Source organism: Ranitomeya imitator, chromosome 2 (genome assembly GCF_032444005.1).
Source record: "Ranitomeya imitator isolate aRanImi1 chromosome 2, aRanImi1.pri, whole genome shotgun sequence".
Taxonomy (NCBI): domain Eukaryota; kingdom Metazoa; phylum Chordata; class Amphibia; order Anura; family Dendrobatidae; genus Ranitomeya; species Ranitomeya imitator.
The window spans coordinates 722,930,239-722,946,373 of NC_091283.1; the positions used below are offsets into that span (position 1 = coordinate 722,930,239).

At 39.8% G+C, this 16,135-nt stretch overlaps 1 protein-coding gene across 1 annotated transcript in view; it reads right to left on the reverse strand.

Annotated features, from left to right (window-relative positions):
* Positions 1-16,135, reverse strand: part of OPN4 (opsin 4) — a 185,914-nt gene that overhangs the window by 49,142 nt on the left and 120,637 nt on the right. The window contains exons 5-8 of the mRNA XM_069755832.1: positions 14,292-14,463; positions 11,636-11,797; positions 8,861-8,968; positions 2,007-2,196 (exon numbers count right to left, since the gene is read on the reverse strand). Of these exons, the coding sequence (XP_069611933.1) occupies positions 2,007-2,196; positions 8,861-8,968; positions 11,636-11,797; positions 14,292-14,463 (632 nt within the window). The remainder of the gene's footprint in view (positions 1-2,006; positions 2,197-8,860; positions 8,969-11,635; positions 11,798-14,291; positions 14,464-16,135) is intronic.

Genomic DNA, 16,135 nt, shown 5'->3' on the forward strand with positions numbered 1-16,135 from the left:
TGTTATATGTGACAGCAGACATAGCCAGATGGGACTAGTAGTCCCATTGGACAATGCCTGCCCACACACAGACACCCGCACACACACACAGACCCACACACAGCCGCGCACACACCCACAGAGCCCCGCAGATACACGCAGACACCTGCAGACAGACCTGCACATATTCTCCACTCACACATAGTCTCCACCAACACACATAGTCTCTGCCCACACACTCTTCCTCCTTCCTTTCTGCAGCATTTTTCACACACACACATCCACAGCAAATCCACGAATCTTCTTGACTGACTCAATGAAAGTCAAAGGGTGCAGAAATGCTGCAGATCCGCAAAAAGAATTGACATGCTACAGAAAATAAAATGCTGTGAATCTGTGCGGATTTTCCACAGCATGTGCACACCAATTCTGGATTTCCATTGATTAACATTGCTTGTGCACTACACTGCGGAATCGGTGCAATTCCGAGTGTCCAAAAATGCTGTGGATCCGCAGCAACATCCGCAATGTGTGTTCATAGCCTAACATCGATTTGCTCATCTTTAATATATTAGCTAACATATTCAACAATCGTTATTTTTTTTACTAATTGACTTGATTCTATTACCCAGCGCTATAATCCACAAATGTTATGGGCAGGATAGTTAAAGGGTTTTTCTTTATTTTACCAAATGTGTTGGGGACTTGATTTTGTGGCCCTTAGTAATGTACACTATTACAGATTTTCCTCTTGCACAGCTCTCCTGGTACAAAATGACTGCCGACAAAAAACTTATGACCAAATCTGTCCATCAGCCTCCTAAAACATGAGACATGAAAAGATTTCAGTAATTTCTGCTATGAGGGCACTTTATTGACTGATCTTTTCATTTTCTTTATGATTACAGATGGGCAAATTTTTTCAAGTGGAACTGAATTCTATTCAAATTCTTCAAAAGCATGTATTTATATGCAGCTGTCATGCCCGAGTCAGGACAACTGACGGTCAGTTCAAGCATTAGGCAGGAGTCACTCTAGAGAGGAATACGGATGAGTGCTATGCGAGAATAAATCGCATAGCACTCAGCCCATTATTAATCAATGGGGCAGCAGCCATCATCCGTTTTTTTCTCGGGCCGTATTATAAGTGCGAGTGAAATCGCAGCATGCTGCGATTTGCACCGCATATTGGCCAAGACTCGCCAATACAAGTCTATGGGTGTGAGAAAAAAACGGAGAATACACAGACCATCAGTGTGACTTGCGAGAAATACACAAGGATTTTCCTCATTTCAGGCTATTGAGCAATTAAATTGAATGGGGAAAAGCATTGAGAAATACCCATGTCATACGGATTGCATACGGATGTCACACGGATACATAGATGGGAGGAAATCGCATCATCACATTGCACACAGATGACACATGGATCAATGTTCATGAAACATTGATGCGATTCTCGTCCGTGAAAAACGGACTGATTTTTTTATACGTTATGTGTGACGCCGGCCATATGAAGTGAGCTTCGTCTGTGTTATACAGCCATCTGACTGTGTCCTTATACTGTGATTGTTCTTTCTATGTTAAAGGGAGCCATGGCTCTGCTTTTTGGGGAATGGAAGCTTCAAGTAACATGTAAAGCCTTTATTACCTGTTTGTAATCTCTGCAACCTGTAAAGCTGTTGTGAACAAACAACAACATGCATGCTGAATAAAAATGAAAGGTGTTTAAGAAATAAGGAGCATCGCATCCGGGGGCAAACATTGTCTGTCTTCAGTGATGGCCAACTCAGTCCACAAGATAGCAACAAAGATTTTAGGTTTTTTTTCAAAAACTCAATACTGATACTATTAGCCCCGTTCTCTTACAAACATTATTGACCAGGAAGAGTAGAAAACATCTACTGACTTGAGATCTTTGAGGACAAGTTCGACCAGTACAGGCTTCTTACATGTAAAACCCCTACTATAAGATGCAAATAAATAACAATGTAAACTGCAGAAATAGTATATATAGATGATCTTACCGATTCACTGTCTGAGACAGAGGGTAAACGAGTCTTCAGTTTTAGATGCCCACCAAAATCAGAAGATTGGCTGCAGTGACTGGTAACAGTGGAACGTCTAGTTGATGGATAGCTGCTGTAGGACTTGGAGTCTTTGCGAGTAACTCTAAGTATTGACCTCAGACAAGGAATATACTTTGCAATTGCCATCCTAGGACACCAAGAGTTTAATAAAAGTCAAAAATGTATTTTCTGCCGATATTTCAATTATTTTTTTCACTCATACAACTCATACATCCTTTCAAAGTTATTAGCTAGAAAAACAGTACTAGATCAATTGTCAACCTTTGATACATAGAAAGCCCAAATGAACCATAGAAAAAAATGATTTAGTAGCCATTTGTCTATTTGTGTAGTGGCTGCACTCAGGTGCAGTGGCTCAACTCCTATTAAAGTGAATAGGAGCTAAGCTGCAGTTCTCAGCAATAGCCACTACACAGTGCATGGATCTGTGCTACTCGGTTCAGTTCACAATGTACATCCGGTTGCCAGCAGAGAAATAAACTGATAAGGTGACAGTGTCGGGCCCCACTGATTTGATACTAATGACTAAGACTAAGGATAGTTCATCAATATTTTACAGGGGTTGTTCCCTGACATGATGTCAGGGCCACAGTCAATGCTAAACAGGAACAGCAGCGATGAACCGCTGGTGGACAAAGAAATGTGTACAATGCGGTTTGTTTTTTTATAGTAAACAGCAGCCAAGGGAGAAATTAAATTGAAAGGATATAACCTCCTTAAGTGTGGGAAACCCTTTTAGATTTTTTGAGAACATGAATAGTCTACTGAGAACTATATACACACGTGGTTAAAATTGTTGATACCCCTCGTCTAGTGACAGGAAAACCCATAATGGTTCACAAAAATAAATTGAATCTGACAAAAGTAATAATAAATAAAAGATCTATGAAAATGAAAAAAAAGAAAGTCAGACATTGCTTTTCAACCATGGTTCCAAAGAATTTAAAAAATTTTAAAACTCTTGAAATAGGCCTGGACAGAAATAATGGTACCCCTGAAAATAATGTGACAAAAGGGACATGTTAAATCATGGTGTGTCCACTAACTAGCATCACAGGTGTCTTCAATCTTGGAATCAGTGAGTGAGCCTGTATAGAGGGCTACAGATACTCACTGTGCTCCTTGGTGATATGGTGTGTTTCAAACTCAACATAGACCAGAGAAAGCGAAGGAAAGAGTTGTCTCAGGAGATTAGAAAGAAAATTATAGACAAACATGTTAAATGTAAAAGTTCTAAGACTGTCTCCAAGCAGCTTGCTGTTCCTGTGACTACAGTTGCACTTATTATTCAGAAAATTAAGGTCCATGGGACTGTAGCCAACCTCCCTGGACATGGCCTGCCGGAAGAAAATTGACGACAAATCGCAGAGACGGATAATATGAATGGTAACAAAAAAGCCCAGAAAAACTTGTAAACAGATTAAAGGTGAACTTTAAGCTCAAGGAATATCAGTGTCAGATCACACCATCCATCATTGTATGAGCCAAAGTGGACTTCATGGGAGACGACCAAGGAGGACACCATTGTTGAAAAAAAATCATTAAAAAGCCAGACTGGAATTTGCCAAACTACATGTTGACAAATCTTCTGGGAGAATGTGCTATGTACAGATGAGACAAAATGGAACTTTTTGGCAAGGCACATCAGCTTTATGTTCACAGATGGAAAAATGAAGCATATCAACAAAAGAACAATGTTCCTATTGTGAAACATGGAGGAGGCTCTGTCATGTTTTGGGGCTGCTTTACTGCATCTTGCACAGGGTGTCTAGAATCTGTGCAGGGTACAATGAAATCTCAAGACTATCAAGGGATTCTAGAGAGAAATGTGCTGCCCAGTGTCAGAAAGCTTGGTCTCAGTCACAGGTCATGGGTCTTGCAACAGGATAATGACCCAAAACACACAGCTAAAAACACCCAAGAATGGCTAAGAGGAAAACATTGGACTATGCTTTCTATGAGCCCTGACCGAAATCCTATTGTGCATCTTTGGAAAGAGCTGAAACATGCAGTCTGGAATAGGCAACCTTCAAACATGAAACAACTGGAGCAGTTCGCACTTGAGGAGTGAGCCAAAATACCTGTCTAGAGGTGCAGAAGCCTCATTGACAGTTACAGGAATCGTTTAATTGCAGTGATTGTGTCACAATCCATTTTTGGATTTGTGGCAGATCTGGTTTCATCAACTTAAAACTTTTTTCCTTTCAGGCCATTGGGGGCTAATGCAGTTTTTCCCTGGTGGCCTGCTGGTATAATTGCATTGAGGCTGGGTCAGCTGATGTGGCTGGTGACCACTCCCACCATCCTTCAAGAGGTCACCTGATGCAAAAGCTGACTGTCAGTGTTAGTTCATTCTACAGCGACTAAGCTGGAGGAAGGAGCTCTCTGGGTGCGATGGCGCTTTGCTGAGTTCGCTTTTCTGGTGCGTTACTCTGCTGTGCGGTGCTTTTCAGTGTTGCATTTTTTACCCTGTCCCTTTTTGTGTCTGTCTTTCCATTCCTTTTGTTGTTTTAGTGCAGTTGTGGGACCAGTGCTCTCACCTGCCAGTTCCCTACTTAGGGATAAGAACAGGGCAAGAGAGGGATTAGGTATCCTGCTCGGTGACAGGATGAAAGAACCCATATATGGACGATAGAGAGATCAGGGCACATCCTCAGGTGAGTGCAGGAGGTGTCCATTCCCTTGTACCCTATCGACAGGGCCCACCTTTGTGATATTTTCCCTGGTGTTCCTTGGTGTTTTTGTGCCATCCGTTGACCGACCATTCGTGGGGTTGAGTCACACAGCTTCAGTCACATCGTGACAGATTACCTGAAAAGGTTGTGCAACAAAATATTAAGTTAAGAGTACCATCATTTCTGTCCAGGCCTATTTCATGAGTTTTTTTTTTAACATTCTGTGGAAGCATTGTCAAAAAGCAATGTCTGACTTTCATTTCTTAATTTTCATAGATTTTTTATTTATTATTACTTTTGTCAGAATCAAGTTATTTCTTTGACCATTGTGGGTTTTTGTCATTAAACAAGGGGTACCAACAATTTTGACCACGTGTGTAGGGTTAAAATTTGTATTTGTGTCATTGCCCTTGGCTTTCCAATTCATTATTTAATTCAGAACATCAGAAGATCAAAAGAGATAATGTGGTCTCTCCAGGGGCACCAAACCAAATATTAAATCTAAAGATTATCTACATCTACATAGGGTTGAGCGACTTTTATTTTTATAGGGTTGAGTCGGGTTTCACGAAACCCGACTTTCTCAAAAGTCGGGTCGAGTGAAATCGGCCGATCCTATAGAAAAGTCGGGGTCGGGGTCGGCCGAAACACGAAACCCAATGCAGTGCAATGGGATACTAATGGTTCCCAGGGTCTGAAGGAAACTCTCCTTCAGGCCCTGGGATCCATATTAATGTGTAAAATAAAGAATAAAAAAAAAAAAAATAGAGATATACTCACCCTCGGACGCGCCCTGATTCTAGCCGGCAGCCTTCCTTCCTAAGAATGAGCAAGTGAAGGACCTTCGATGACGTCGCGGCTTGTGATTGGTCGCGTGACCGCTCATGTGACCGCTCACGCAACCAATCACAAGCCGCGAGTCACCGGAGGTCCTTCACTCGCTCATTCTTAGGAGGGGAGACAGCCGGTTAGAACCAGGACTCGTCCGAGGGTGAGTATATCAATATTTTTTATTTTTATTCTTTAAAATAGGGATATACTCACCCTCGGACGTGCCCTGGTTCTAACCGGCAGCCTTCCTTCCTAAGAATTAGCAAGTGAAGGACCTTCGATGACGTCGTGGCTTGTGATTAGTCGCGTGACCGCTCATGTGACCGCTCACGCGACCAATCACAAGCCGCGATGTCACCGCAGGTCCTTCACTCGCTCATTCTTAGGAGGGGAGACTGCCGGTTAGAACCAGGGCGCGTCCGAGGGTGAGTATATCAATATTTTTTATTTTTATTCTTTATTTTACACATAAATATGGATTCCGATACCGATTCCCGATATCGCAAAAATATCAGAACTCGGTATCGGAATTCCGATACCCGATAAGAAGATCGCCGACCTCATGGCCGACCCCACACAGGGATCGGTTCGGGTTTCATGAAACCCGACTTTGTCAAAAGTCGGCGACTTCTGAAAATGACCGATCCGTTTCGCTCAACCCTACATCTACAGTATATTGCTCATTTGATGTCCTACCAATAGTTATGCAATTCATTTTATTTACTTTCATTATTAAGTAAAAGTCAGAATGCTGTAAAAGACGCTCAGATCTTGCCACAATATTTGTAAATTAACGTACAACTCACATTTATTTCCCATTGTAAGATTAATATTTTTACAGCATAAGATACAATCTTTTATCCTAAGAAGGTAACAAATAGATTCAAATTATATGACCTTGATTTTTGGTGTTTCATCTCTTATTCTTTTAGACATGAGCAAATGTCTTTGTTCTGGGTGCAATGCCAAGAAAGATTTTCAGAACTCCAGGCAGACAATAAGGTGGATACCTGCTGTGCAAGGCAGCGTTGTAAACAAAGTACATTCTCCAAAATTGGAGGCTGGAGATTCCTTGAGCAAGATATATATTTGGGACAAAGCAATAGCTTATGATATATTATCCAATATGTCACTAATGTTTCATTGTTATTAGTGGTATAAATAGAGTTTGCTATAAATATTGCAATACATTTTTAAAGTGCATTAAAGCCACTTAAATCTATACTTTAATATTTTCAGAATATGTCCTAACATATGTGGATGCTATTATTTGGTTTAGCCATTTCAGTGATTCCCATTGCTAATAGGAGTGTAAAATTAAGCATATTTTCATACAATCCTTTTAGAGTATTAATGGAATGGATTCAATTAAATATCTCTATACACTCACGGGATGTCCTTGATTCAAGCCTTTTCCTAAAATGACAACCCTCAAAAGTTACTGAAGTCCACTATAAAGGTAGCTCTAACATCATACTAGTTGGTCTTGGGCTTGGCATGTATCCAGTGAGTGCTTCCCTTCATAAAAGAAGTTTAATCTGTCACGCACAGTGTAGGAAAGACTAAGTGCAACATGAAGGGATGAGAGAAAGGGAGTACAACACAGGGAAAAGGGGAGTGGAGACCCCTAGGCAGATCTAAAGTCACCCTGTCTGCCCTAAACGTCCCTATGTGGGTTCTGCACCTATCAGCGAGCAGGAACCTAATCCCTTAGGGAAGGATGGGGTAAAATTAGTCAATCCCCACTACCACTAAAGACAGCTGGGATAGACAAAGGGTAGCACTTATCGTGAGTAGACTCAGAGATGTAACACAGATGTCGTCCAGCAATACCAAAGATGAAGATAGCCAACTGCTATAGCCTCAACAGGGGAAAATGGAAATATCACCAGCAATTCCCAACAGCAGTCTGGGAGTCTATAAACACCCAGGTACAGGTGTGTCAATTAGCGCTGGAGAAAGGTTGCAATTGGGTCAAAGAGGTAGAAGGGTTAAGAAGGTGTCTGCATTGCCAAACTCTCAGATCTTCTGCAGCTAGATTCAGTGAGACTGTCTGCAGCTTCTGACATACCCGTGACATCATCACTGAGAAGTGAACAATGATCTGATCTATTTCCTGGACTTCTTTCTGATGTTATAACGCAATATTATTGCTTAATGTTTGTAATGGGATTGTCCTGATACAAAAAAAATTATACTTAAAATAGTAAATTATGCAATTTATTAATATACTTGAGGTCTCAAAGGTACCCTAGTATTAGAGATTTTCTACTTTTAGAAAAATGTGCCCCTAATCCTGACTCTGTGCTGCCTGGGTCTCAGTATTTTGGTTGCAGTTGTGATGTCACAACAAAGCAGGCATCACTGCTGTAGGCAATAATTGTTGTGCAATCTGTATAGAAAGCGGCACTAATAAGTGCAGGAGGGGAACCTGTACTACTTAAATACTAGCACAAGTTACAAAATCATGCCCCAGCACATTTATTTAAAGGGAACTTGTCATGTCAAATAATGCTATGAACCCCCGGATGTGGTGTTAATCTGCAGATTAATAGTGCTAGGATGGTGCCTGGCTGCTCTACTGGAAGTGTGGTACCTGGGGTAAATGAACTTTTTTCCTCCCAGAAGCCACAAGCTTTCAGTCATGTAGGCATGCCAGCCCGGCAACAGTTATTTTCAGTACAACAGCATCATGATTACACTATTATCCTGTACGTTAATAGCATTATCAGATCTGACAGGTTTCCTTTGATTAAAAGATAAAGTGGGCAAACCGTTTACGCTCTGGGCGCATTTTAGATGTCAAGTAAGGTGTATAAATTTTTATTGATATTTTTTTAGCTGGAAAACATCTTTAAGTCTAGTGCCCGCCTTATAGAATTATATTGAATGAACATGTCTAAGTGTTGATCAAAACATTAGTAGGTGGATTAGATAAAAATTTATGAGCAATGATATGCCCTGTGTAATAATACAAGAATTTATTTAAAATGTCCATATCAGTACAAGATGAGAACAGGAACACCCACAGTAAGTTTTTTTATGAGAACCTAATTTTCTATAAGGCCTCTCTAATTCCAAATAATTTTATTAAGTATATTTTCTATTTAAATATATCTCCTAATGCTCAATAACATAATGGAAATACAAATTTCTTACCTACGTATAAAGATTACGCAGTTTTGCTAAACATGCTATTAAGATAAGCTAATCTGAGTGTATCAGAATAGATTAAACACATCAAATCAAACCGGTCACACATGATGTAGAAGGGATCAAGCATACCTATATTTAGGATGAGTGATGGCATAGATAATAGGATTGTGGATGGCAGATGCCTTTGCTATCACAGCAGGTACTGAATTCATGTACGGAGTTAAGAAATTTGAATATCTGGTGAAACATAAAAAATGTATAAAGACTTTTAATAAATAATCACAAATTTTAAAAGATATATAGGAAATGAAAGTATTGTGGATCTTAAAGCGTAAGCTCACATTTGAATTTAATTTTTTTGGTTTACATCTAGAATTAATCTATAAAAAATTGAATGGTTAAAACATTATATTACTTGTGTTTAGCTTGAGTTACAGCATATATAACCCCCTGAAAAGCTCTAAGCTCTTCCACTTTTTGGCAAAATTTTGTCAAAATTTTAGAGTAAAATATTGGTGCAAACTAAGTCAAACTGTAGATGTGGTAAATTTAGATAAACGTGTCTAAAGATACACACAATGTATCATCCAGCAGGATAAATTTAGCACATTTCAATTCTGTTTATACTGTCTAAATACAGAATAAGGCCAGTCTCACACATTCTGATATTTCCGGTACCGGAAAAACCTGCACTGGAGATATCGGTGTCCGTATGTCTGTCTTTGTACGGGTGTGCCACCCGTGTGCCGCATCAGTACCATGCAGACGGCCACTGGGCAAGCAGCGCTACAGTAAGCGCTGTTCCCCTGCGCATGGTGCTGTCATCTCTTCTCCCCTGCTTGGCTGGCGAGCAGCACGAGCAGAGGAGAATGAATTAATGATACGCAGAGGGCACTAGTGCTGACATCACTGAGTCTGTGCTCGCTCGCCGGCATGAACTCCTGTGACCTCGGGATCATGGGAGAATGTAAGTGATGAGGTCACTGTGACAGAGCTTGAACTGCCGTGACCTCATTACTTGCATTCTCCAACGGTCCTGAGGTCACAGGAGTTCATGTCGGCTAGTGAGCACAGACTCAGTGACGTCACCGCTAGTTACTGAGTCTGCGCTCGCTGTGTATCATTCATTCCCCAGTAGTTTACAGCTGGGAGCTGTCACATTAGCACGGCTCCCGGTTGTAAACTGTATATTCCCCCAGACATGGATTACGGCGTGGGACTGACTGTATGCCAAACAGGTATGGGTATATTGTTGGTTTATTATTTTGACTTTTTTTTTTTACAGGAGATCAAGGGCTTCACTTGGAATAGCAGACTAATAAAGATGAGAAACTTTGTTGTGTATGATTTCATTAAAAGATTTTATTTTTACTGTGTGATGTTTTATTAACCCTTTACCAACTATAGGATTAGTAATGGAGAGGTGTCTTATTGACACCTCGCCATTACTAAGCCAGCTTAATGTCACCTTACAAATAGGAAGGTGACAGTAACCCCTCATACTCCACTTGCCACTGATACAAGGCAAGTGGGAAGAACCAGGCAAAGCTCCAGAATTGGCGCAACTAATAGATGCGCCTTTTCTGGGCATCTGAGGTCTGCTGTTTTTAAGCTGGGGGGGCCCATATCCATGGCCCCTTACCAGCCTGAGAATAGCAGCCCGCACCTGTGAGTTTTGTCGGGGTGGTTGAAAAATATAGGGGGACCCCAATCCGGGTTTTTCTTTCATTCATTCTCCCCTGCTCACGCTGCTGCTGGCAGAGCAGGGGACAATGGATGAAAGCCGCGTTCAGCATCACATGCAGGGGAACAGCGGCTTACAGTAGCACTGCTTCCCCTGCTGCCATCCGTGCACACGGAGGACAGTGTACACTGGTCTCCATGTGCACATGTATGGCACACGGTCTGTCAAAATAAGCTGACGTGCATAGATCCATTTATTTGTCACTACACATACCAGAGGCACTGACATTTGAAACCGGCCTTTGTGTTGTTGTTTTTCATTGGTTATGGGGATATTGAATATTGTAGTAAACTACACTTTTCAACTGTATACAGCATTGATATATGACATAACTAGACTCTTTTGGCATATGTTTTGAACCATGGAAATCTCTAAGCATTCCACAAGATGTCTGAGTTCACACCATGATTGGTCAGGAACCAGTCATTTACATAATAAAAGAAGCATGTATCCTGTTGAAAAATTCTTAATTTTTATCTCTCCTTTAGACAGACATCTACAGTACATATTGTACAAACTGGTACATATATAAGTGATTAAGTCTGCCGTTGGCTGATATTATATACCGTAATCTTTTTCTTCCGAACCAGAAACATTATAATTTGTTGGCTGACATGACTACAAAAAATACAGATGTACCTTAATACACATACCGTCATGGTACCAAGTTGCTTTAAAAGTTACCTCGCTCATGTTTTTCAGTATGGCTATAAAAAATGTACCTAGGTGTAAAATTGACTGAAATACACAAAAAGCAAATGTCTGCTCTAAAGAAATGTATTGATACTGAAGAAGAGTGTGTAGATTGATTCCTTTTTATTTAAGCTGTACACTGCCAACTGTACTGAAAACATGGTGTGAATTAAGCTGAAGTTCAATATTATTCTTCCATTACCCCATCGGGAATCGATCTTGGAAGCAGTAATATTTTCGGCTGACTAACACTATGATTTACAAGATATAGATTTATTATGATCTCATAAGCTGAGAAGATGTAGCAAACATAAAAGTGACATAATTAGTGACGCAAGCTGCATGTGACAGTGGTGGTCTGAAGGTAGGTGATTATAGGTAACAAGCCTAACCCCCACTTACAACATGTATTACCATATTATAAAGTCAATAGACACAATTCAGAAGTATTAAAATGACAGTATTACCCAGCAAATGCTACCAGTGCCACAGTGGAATAAGGAGACCATGAAATCACATACAGGAGGATGACAATTAGAGCAATCTTTGCCATTTTCCATTCATTTTTCATTTTTTGATATTGTTTATGAGATTCCTTGTTATCATCTGAACCAATTTTCTGAACAGCCCTTTAATAGACAAAGTGACATTGAAAAACAGGCAAACATAAGCAGAGTCACATTCCTTTCCTAAGATCATTGTCTGACTAAGGGCTCATTCGGAAGTCAGCAACATTTTTTGAACACAAAGAAATGATCTGAGTTTCATTAGTAAAACTGAAAAATTAACTGAAGTGTAACTTGGTATACATGCAAAGTGTAGGAGCATGCTCACACTGGCCAATAAAACAAAATAAACATTTACCGACTATAAGTAATTATAAAGCAATAGTGCATATAGATAGCATATGGTACCTAGTAAACGCTGCTTTGATTTAAAAAAAAGTGTAAACGCCATCCCACCAGCGTCAAGGTGAACCCAAATCGGGATGGTCCAAATATCTAGTATTAAAACTTACCATGTGTTAAAAATTTCATCAATGTGGAGAAGGGCCAGGACCCAACTATGGAAACCCGGCAGTGGGAAGCTATATTAATGTAAGCTCTAAGAAAGGGAGGCCATGCCCTTGAGTGCAAGTTTTTATAAAGAAAATCTTTTATGCTTTTTTTTTAAATCAAAAACAGTATTTCCTATGTACCCTATGTTATTTATATGCCCTATTGCATTTCAGTTACATCAGAGTATATGTTTATGTTCATTTTGTTTCAATCTTAGGTTTTGTCTGAATTTCATCGGTGTACTGGATGAGACTTTTCTCTGAGTTTGGTCACTGTGTCTGCTTTTACCATCAGCATTTCAACAGTTTTTCTCATATAAATGAAAATCCGTCTGTATCACTTACTGCTAACAAGAGCAGTGAAACAGAAAAAGCACACAATTCTTATTCACCAATAAAAACATTTTTTATTAAATAATTTTAAAATATAGGCACCATTACAATAATAAATCATGAACCATATACCTCAGATGTGAGGGACTGACCAGCTACTGATCTCTTTATACACAGAGTATATACAATTGATACAAAAAATATATTAGCAATATCGTTAGCGGAACAATGGGATATACATTAACCCCATAATATATGTAGTGTCTAAGCCAAAGTCAATAAATACATAGGGGTATACATACCAACCCTCGCCAGCTCAAAATGAATCCCTACTACCGCAACATTAAATAGCTTGGACTACCATATTGACCTCCAGAAATCTGGGGCAAACTGTCCTAAGTTGCTCAAAACGGGAAAACAAATAACCGCTATACTTACAAAGTGTGAGAAGAGTGCCCAGTGCCCATCCTCCAGATTTCTGGAGGTCAATATGGTAGTCCAAGGTATTTAATGTTGCAGTAGTAGGGATTCATTTTGAGCTGGCGAGGGTTGGTATGTATACACCTATGTATTTATTGACTTTGGCTTAGATACTATGTATATTAAGGGGTTAATGTATATCCCATTGTTCAGCTAACAATATTGCTAATATATTTTTTGTATCAATTGTATATACTCTGTGTATAAAGAGATCAGTAGCTGGTCAGTCCCTCACATCTGAGGTATATAGTTCATGATTTATTATTGTAATGGTGCCTATATTTTAAAATTATTTAATAAAAAATGTTTTTATTGGTGAATAAAAATTGTGTGCTTTTTCTGTTTCACTGCTCTTGTTAGCAGTAAGTGATACAGACAGATTTTCATTTTGTTGGCAGCACATATTACTGTTGGATCATTAGGTTGATAAATAGTTTTTCTCTTCTGCAAAAAAAAAAATGATGAAGATTTCTCAAGCATATTTTATCAGTAAGTGAAAGACGGAGAGTAAACTGGTGGCATCCAAGTGCTGTCCATTGCTTTCATGGTCATCTAGACTTGAATTGGTGAGTTTGACCCGTGACTCAGATCAAAACTGGACATTTTTCTGTGTTTTTGTATGGACGACTTAATCTGCAAAAAGTAATGCGAACTGCCCAATAGACTATATAGGTATGAAGAAAATCATTCCTGAAAAACTGACATCTGATTGAGCCCTAGTCAACACGTTTTCATTCTACTTATATATTTGTGTCTATGTTGCAATTTTCACACTTCATAGATTAAGCGATGCACATTATACAGTTAAAGGGTGCTATATACATTATATAGACGCACATTGATGGTTGAATAAACTCTGAAGGAATATTCAATGAGTGAACGATCATTCTGATCAGACAGCCATAAATGTTTTTGTCTATAATGGTCTTGACAGCTGGCCAACCTTGGCCATCCAATAAGACATCAGCTTCTTGGAAGATTCATTTAACAGAAAGTCCATAGACTCATCACTATTACATGACAATGACACTGTCAGATAAAACAATAGTCTTGATTGAAATTATCAATTTTCATTTATTTTAAACTAATATGTATGGTCAGCTTCACATTGGACAAAGCTGCTTGTATATCTTGCACAAACTATAATGTGGTTCATGGTCAATGTGCTCTACTGCAAAACTCAAAACTACACAGATATGTATAAATATATCATCAGTCAACTACATCGCCACAGGTAGATGCAAATGAATCACCTGTTTGTATTCTTGATTGCCTTAAAAATAAAAATGTAGCAATATATGATGACAAAAAGAGGTATGAAGAAAACAAAACAGAAGAGGAGCATTGTGTATGCTCTAACAGATGGCGTGAAGGTCATATAGTCCCATGTGCAGGAAGTGAAGAGTCCTTCAGGGACATAGGCACCTTTTAAAAAGGAAAGAAAGAGTTTATGTAAAATAATTTTATTAGAAGGGTGTCATGATGTTTAGTACCAGAGAAAAATACACTACTAAAGATATATTTTATATACTCTAAACATTGTAGAGCAAACGGATAACAATGTTTTGAACTTTTTTGATTTTCAAGCTCCATATCTCACCATCCACTACCATAATTTTATAGACAATCATCTTGACTTTCTCACACATAAATTTGACTTGAAACTGTTTAGCATATGATTAGTTATGCAGATACTTGACATGTCACTGTGTTACTGTTTTGCTCCTTGTGGTGGAAAAATCTTTTTTTTTTCCTGTATACTACAAATTACAATCTGTTCTCACATTTCCTCATAGCTCAGTGTGCTATTAGGCTGATTCACAAGCGGAAGGTCACTGGTTCGAATCGAGGAGCATCCATGAAGATTTCCCAAGAAATGAGAAATAGCATCATCCAGCTCATTGATAGTGGTCTCTTGGGCAAGAAAATTGTGAAACTGCAATGTGAGTGCCATGACAGTTGGAATAATACGACATAAAGTCCGTCCTTTTTAAAATTGCAACTCATAGTAATACTAATGGCTGTCACATGAACTCTTGACCTTGGAGACTAGTTACTAAGATGATTAAGCTTCTGCCTCTGAAAAATTGTTAAATTAATTTTCCTTGGATCCTTTACAGGTCTTTAGATAGATAGTGTCACGATCGCGCCACTCACTGTGTCCTAGGGACGCAGTGAGTGACAGCTCAGCCATCCTATGGATTGCAAGGTCATGTTGGGCTGTCAGTTCTGTGAGTGGCATTTAGTCCATCCTATTGTTTTCAGTGGCATGCTGAGCTGTCCATTTTATGTATGGTATTTCCCTGCAGCCGATTTAGGTCAGGCATGCTGGAAGTCCTGCCCTGGGTAATTAGCTGGCTGGCTATGCCAGTCGTTGCTTTTGCATACTGGTGTGTGTGCTTTGTACATAGTATTATCTGACTGTGATCTTTGTTGCCCGACCTCCAATTTATCCTCTTTGACCATTCAGATTGTTGCTTTGCCATGATGTTCTCTGACTTTCGGTGCCTGACCTCAGCTTTGCTCTTCACTTTTTGTTTGTCTGATCTTTTTGTCTCTGACAAAGTCACTGGCAAACTACTAGATGGGAGGTATGTTTCACTAAAGGTACCTTCACATTTCGCGACGCTGCAGCGATCTAGACAACGATGCCGATCTCTGCAGCATCACCGTGTGGTCGCTGGAGAGCTGTCACACAGACAGCTCTCCAGCGACCAACGATGCCAAAGTCCCCGGGTAACCAGGGTAAACATCTGGTTACTAAGCGCAGGGCCACGCTTAGTTACCCGATGTTTACCCTGGTTACCAGTGTAAATGTAAAAAAAAAACAAACACTACATACTTACATGCCGGTGTCTGTTGCGTCCCCTGGCGTTCTGCTTCCCTGCACTGTGTAAGCGCCGGCCATAAAGCACAGTGGTGACGTCACCGCTGTGCTCTGCTTTACGGCTGGCCGGCGCTGACACAGTGCAGGGAAACAGAACGCCGGGGGACGCGACCGACACCGGAATGTAAGTATGTAGTGTTTGGTTTTTTTTACATTTACACTGGTAACCAGGGTAAACATCGGGTTACTAAGCGCGGCCCTGCGCTTAGT